Source organism: Otolemur garnettii, unplaced genomic scaffold, assembly GCF_000181295.1.
Source record: "Otolemur garnettii isolate 467f Iridium unplaced genomic scaffold, OtoGar3 scaffold00156, whole genome shotgun sequence".
NCBI lineage: Eukaryota > Metazoa > Chordata > Mammalia > Primates > Galagidae > Otolemur > Otolemur garnettii.
In genome coordinates this window covers 2,215,233-2,220,749 of record NW_003852551.1, presented here as the reverse complement: position 1 = coordinate 2,220,749, position 5,517 = coordinate 2,215,233, and the positions used below count along the sequence as shown (strand labels likewise).

General features: G+C 49.1%; 1 protein-coding gene across 1 annotated transcript in view; it reads left to right on the top strand.

The window, feature by feature from the left end:
* The window catches only part of TRIM63 (tripartite motif containing 63), a 16,649-nt gene that overhangs the window by 3,390 nt on the left and 7,742 nt on the right, over positions 1–5,517 (top strand). Inside the window, exons 3-4 of the mRNA XM_023519099.1 lie at positions 3,285–3,453; positions 4,251–4,346. Of these exons, the coding sequence (XP_023374867.1) occupies positions 3,285–3,453; positions 4,251–4,346 (265 nt within the window). The remainder of the gene's footprint in view (positions 1–3,284; positions 3,454–4,250; positions 4,347–5,517) is intronic.

The following is a 5,517-nucleotide window of genomic DNA, read 5'->3' as shown; positions in this document are numbered from 1 at the left end:
TTTTATTGCTGTTTTTGGCCGGGGCTGGGTTTGAACCCATCACCTCCAGCATATGGGATCAGCACCCTACCCTTTTGAGCCACAGGCACTACCCAAATCAGAATGTTCTGACAAAATTCCCTGGCTGCTGACCTCACAGCCTTTATGGTCCAAAACCTTCACCAAACACCTGCCTGCAGGCAGTGCCCTGCCTAAGGGAAGATGAGGAATCAGATCTGGGGAGAACCCATCCCTGCCTGGGAACTGTGTGTGCTTGTCTGCCTCTGTGAGTGATGTACATACGATTTCTGAAGCTTTGGAGTTTCATTTCCACCATCTGCAAAAGGAAACAGACAATTAGGTCTGTTATCGTGATTGTCAAATAGGATATTGATGAAAAATGTTTAAAATATCAAATATTTATTGGGCACCTACTGTGTGCAGGCCTTGTACTAAGTACTTTCCAGGCATTTTTCCCTGTCATCGTCACAGAAACCCTGTAAGGTATTTTTGTCTCCATTTTACCCTGGAGAAATGGAGGCTCAGACAGGGTCAGAGTTTTATACAAGGACACACAGCTGGCAAGTGATGAAGGTGAGAGAGAATGACTGACTCCATGGGGAATATTCTTAACAGAGCTATGCTCGATTGTCTCTCATGTTGCTAGAGATCAATGCCACAAAAATGCAAATCAATGATATCATTGATCACTGGGACAATAATAAAATTAGTATCATGCTAATTATTAGCCCATTCACTGTCGACCTATGAAGAGCGTGTTGTGTTTGAAGTCTTTGAGGACTTTCTGCATAGTTGAATGACAATGACAGCTGCCCTTTATTGAAGGTCCCTTCTGTGCCAGGCGGTAGACATTAATCACAGACAACTTTTGTCATGATTGCAGTGGCTCTGGGAGGAAACCCCGGCTTAGAGAGACGAAATCACTCATCCGAAATCACGAAGTGAATAAGTGGTAGAACAATCTGGTTTGAACCAGATGCCAAAGCCTGGGCCTGAGAGGGTGGGCACCTGGGAGGGCAGGGGCACAGACACCAACCCTTGCTCACCCCTGCACTTCCTACAGTCCTGGCCTTCCTTACCAGTGGATGGAGGCAGGTGGCAAAGAGAGACTAGGGAGCCTGGGCAAAGAAGCCAAAAGACAATTCTGGAAAGGGGCTTAAAAGAACTTGAGGGGACAATAATCCCAGGTGTGACCAGTCATGCAAGTGTTTGGCGCTGAGGTGTTGACACCTGGAATGGGGCAGTCCCCATTCTATGCTTGTGAGATGCCTGTTATGTTAGGGGCTGGGAGTCAGGTGATGTAGATACGGCGTGGCTCTAAATGAGCGTGTAGGTTAGTGGGTGTGGTGGGGGCGCCTAGACTCCAAAGATCAAATCCAGGTTAAGAAATGAGCATGGTGGCTCCAAGTGCAGTGGTGTTTACAACTAATTGATCACAACCAGTTACAGATTCTTTGTTCCTTCTTCTCTCCCACTGCTTCACTTGAGTAGCCTAAAAGGAAGGAAGGAAGAAAAGAAATGACCGATGCCCTGAGAGAAGCCCAAATAACACGCCAGAAGGCATGTTATTCTTTTTTTTTTTTTTTTTTTGAGACAAATGTCACTATATCACCCTTGGTAGAATACCATGGTGTAACAGTTCACAGCAACCTCCAACTCTTGGGCTTAAGCGATTCTCTTGCCTCAGCCTCAGACTACAGGCACCTGCTCAGCTATTTTTTGTTGCATTTGTTTCGTTGGCCTGGGCTGGGTTTGAACCTGGACCTTGTGTATGTGGCTGGCACCATAACCACTGTGCCATGGGTGCCAAGCCAGGAGAAAGCATTCTTTATTTTTTGAGAGACAGAGTCTCACTTTGTCACCCTTGGTAGAGTGCCAAGGCATCACAGCTCACAGCAACCTCCAGCTCTTGGGCTTAGGTGATTTTCTCTTGCCTCAGCCTCCCGAGTAGCTGGGAGGTGCCTGCCACAGCACTGGGCTATTTTTTGCTGCAGTTTGGCGGGGGCTGGGTTTGAATCCACCACCCTGGGTATATGGGACCGGCGCCCTACTCACTGAGCCACAGGTTCCGCCCAGGAGAAAGCATTCTAAGAAAGTATGTTATGGTTCTTCTCAGAAGAAGTATGCTATGGTTCTTCTCAGAAGAACCTCTGGACTAGGAGTATGGGCTTGTGCTGGGCTACTCACCTACTAGTTGTATGACTTGGGGCACACACACACTGCTGCTCTCCAATCCTGGGGGGCATCCTCATGACTCAGAGAAGGTCAGAGGTTTGTCCAAAGCCACACAGCTAACAAGTAGTGAAGCTGAGAGAGAAAGGGTGTGACTCACTCCATGGTGAATAGTCTTTTTTTTTCTTTTTTGAGACAGAGCCTCAAGCTGTCACCCTGGGTAGAGTGCCGTGGCATTACAGCTCACAGCAACCTCCAACTCCTGGGCTCAAGCGAGTCTCCTGCCTCCACCTCCCAAGTAGCTGGGACCACAGGCGCCCGCCACAACGCCCGGCTATTTTTTTTTTTTTTTTTTTGTTTGCGGTTTTTTTTGTTGTTTGGCGGGTCCGGGCTGGGGATTCGAACCCACCACCTTAGGTGTATGTGGCTGGCGCCTTAGCCGGTTGAGCTATAGGCGCCGAGCCCGAATAGTCTTAACTGCTATACTAGTTATTGACTTTATTGACTTGTTCTTTCTACCTATATTTAACTGACATCTCTTTCAAGCCAGGTACTGTACAGTGTAGGTTCAAGGGTGAAGAAAACAGACAAGTTTCCCTGCCTTGAAGGAGGTTACAGTCTGATGGATTAAATATAGAATTAAATGAGGCCATCAGTTTAAATTACTTAGCTCAGAGCCCAGCCTGCAGTAAGCAAAAGCTATGATGACTATAATTAGAGCAAATGAACACTAGCCTCCCCTGTCCTGACTTCCTGGGTGACCTTGGGCAAGTCAATTTACTTTTCTGGAAATCCAGTTTCCTCCTCTCTAAAATGCCTCCAGGCATACTGAAACGACTCCGGAATTCTATGAACCTTCCATGTCCTCTACACTGGCAGAGCCTTAGGCAAATGCCATCACTGCAGATTGAGTCTTGGGATATGGGGACAGGTTTGGTGTCATTGGCTTCCCAGGTCTTGGGTCCCCTGAGGACGAAAAGAAAAGGTTTGGGGGCAGCCAGCCACTGAAAGTTCAAGGTGTAAGTCTAGGGTAGCCTCCTATGATTGGAGCTGGTAGGGAGGAGATAGGAACTCAGTACCCTCCTCGTGACTGTGACTATTTTCCTCTTCAGTCGGCCCCTGCAGAAGGGCAGCCACCCCATGTGCAAGGAACATGAAGATGAGAAAATCAACATCTACTGTCTCACATGCGAGGTGCCCACATGCTCCATGTGCAAGGTGTTTGGGGCCCACCAGGCCTGTGAAGTGGCCCCGCTGCAGAGTGTCTTTCAGGGACAAAAGGTACTGGCTCCAGCTACTTCTATCCCTGCCTGGACCTGCTGGGCATGGCTGTATGATTTAGGAGGTAGATCTGATCCCCAGAGATCTGCTGAGCTGGCCCTTCAGGAATAGTCCCTCTGGAGGGACTTCCCAAGCCGCAGGGACAGCAGCCCATGCTTCCCTGGGGGAGGTGGCTGAACTCATGGGTTATACTTAGAGCCACTTGAGAACACTTGGGTGTGGCCACAGGGGAGAGGACAGACCCCAGGGCCAGGCCACCAGGGCTCTCTCAGGCCATGGCCTTTCCTCCTGGCATACTTTGGGCCCCAGATATATCTTCCTGAACTGCTCACATCCCCTACAGTAGAAGGCAGCTTAGAACCCTCTTCCTGGGCCCCTGGACTGGTGGGGTCCCCACTATCCTGTCCATGTAGTAAGCTCCAGCCCCCCTTTCCGTGCTTTTTCTTCCCCACTCCTAGTCTTCTTGTGCTGTCTCTCTTCTAGGCCTCTCTGACACTATTTAATTAGTCCCTTCTTTCTTAGAAACTAGCCTCTCCTCTGCTAGTACCTTGCTGTATGTTTTCAGCAATTCACTTCCCTACTCTTGGCCTCATCTGTAAAATAAGGGATGCACTATCTCTCTGATATCCTCTGCTCTGGACCTGAGCTACACCCCAGAAAGAAGGACACACACCTACTGGACGCACTTTCTAGCGGAGAAGGGAGGGAGAGAGCCACCACTGTTGCCATGCTCTAGCAGGCCAATCCTGAAGCTATTTCTGTCTCTCCTCTCCTGACCTCCCCCACCCCCAATCTAGACTGAACTGAGTAACTGTATCTCCATGTTGGTGGCGGGGAATGACCGTGTGCAGACCATCATCACTCAGCTGGAGGACTCCTGTCGAGTGACCAAGGTGAGGGGACGGTATAGCCTTTCTTCCGGCCTCCCAGTACAGTCTGGTCTCTGGGGAAGGTTCACCCAGGGTTGTGGCTAGAGGTTGGGACGGAGCCTGGAGTGGCAAAATAGGGCTGGCAAGGCAGGTACAAATCCCTTTGTTCACTCACTCAGCAAATGCTTCTTGAGCACAGCTATGTGTCAGGCCCTGCCCATGGTGCTAGGGATAGGGAATTGGCCCCTGCCTTCAGAGCGGGATCCCACTGATAATTCCCAGCATTTATTAGAGTGATGCTCTTTGGTGTGCTGTCGACCAGCATTTCTCATACTATAAGGTGTGTGCAGATTACCCCCTGGGACCTTGTTAGAATTCAGTAGGTCTGAAATGGGGCATAAGATTCTGCATTTCTAACCCAGCGTTTGACCGAGCTGCTGGGTCCACAGATCACATTTTGAGTCTTGAGAACGACTGCTGAGGGTAGAAGAGAACTTTTCCACCCCTGAGAAAGTATCTGTGATTTTACATCTGGACTTAGAGTGGGGACCTGGAGATGAGATAGGGGAGGAGGCCATCATAATTACCAGTGGATGAAGAGCTGAGCGAAGGGTAGGTTTGAAGGAAGGAGACTTTATGAGAGGCTCCCCGTCTGACATGGTGTTATTATTATAACCATTCTACAGGAGAGGAGAGTAGTACGCCACGTCTGTGTTGGGGAGAAGGGTGCTTCAACCGAGGAGGGCACTAGGGGAGTTGCTTTTCCCATCTTTCTTAGGACGGCATGATGCTTTCTGAATTCTTGCTTCTAAAATGGAGGGAAGAGTGTGACTGGGGTAAATGGGAGGCTCAGAATATGTCATCCATTTTTCTTTTTTTTTTTTTTTTGAGACAAAGTCTCACTCTGTTGCCCTGGGTAGAGTACTGTGGCATCATCATAGCTCACAGCAACCTCACACTCGTGGATTTGAGCAATCCTCTTAGCTCAGACTCCTGAGTAGCTGGGACTACAGGCACCCACCACAGCGCCCAGCTAGTTTTTCTATTTTCAGTAGAGACGAGGTCTTGCTCTTGCTCAGGCTGGTCTCAAACTCCTGAGCTCAAGCAATCCACCTGCTTTGGCCACCTAAAGTGCTAAGATTATAGGTGTGATCCACCAGGCCTGGCCTGATTCTCTATTTTTTTTTTTTTTTTT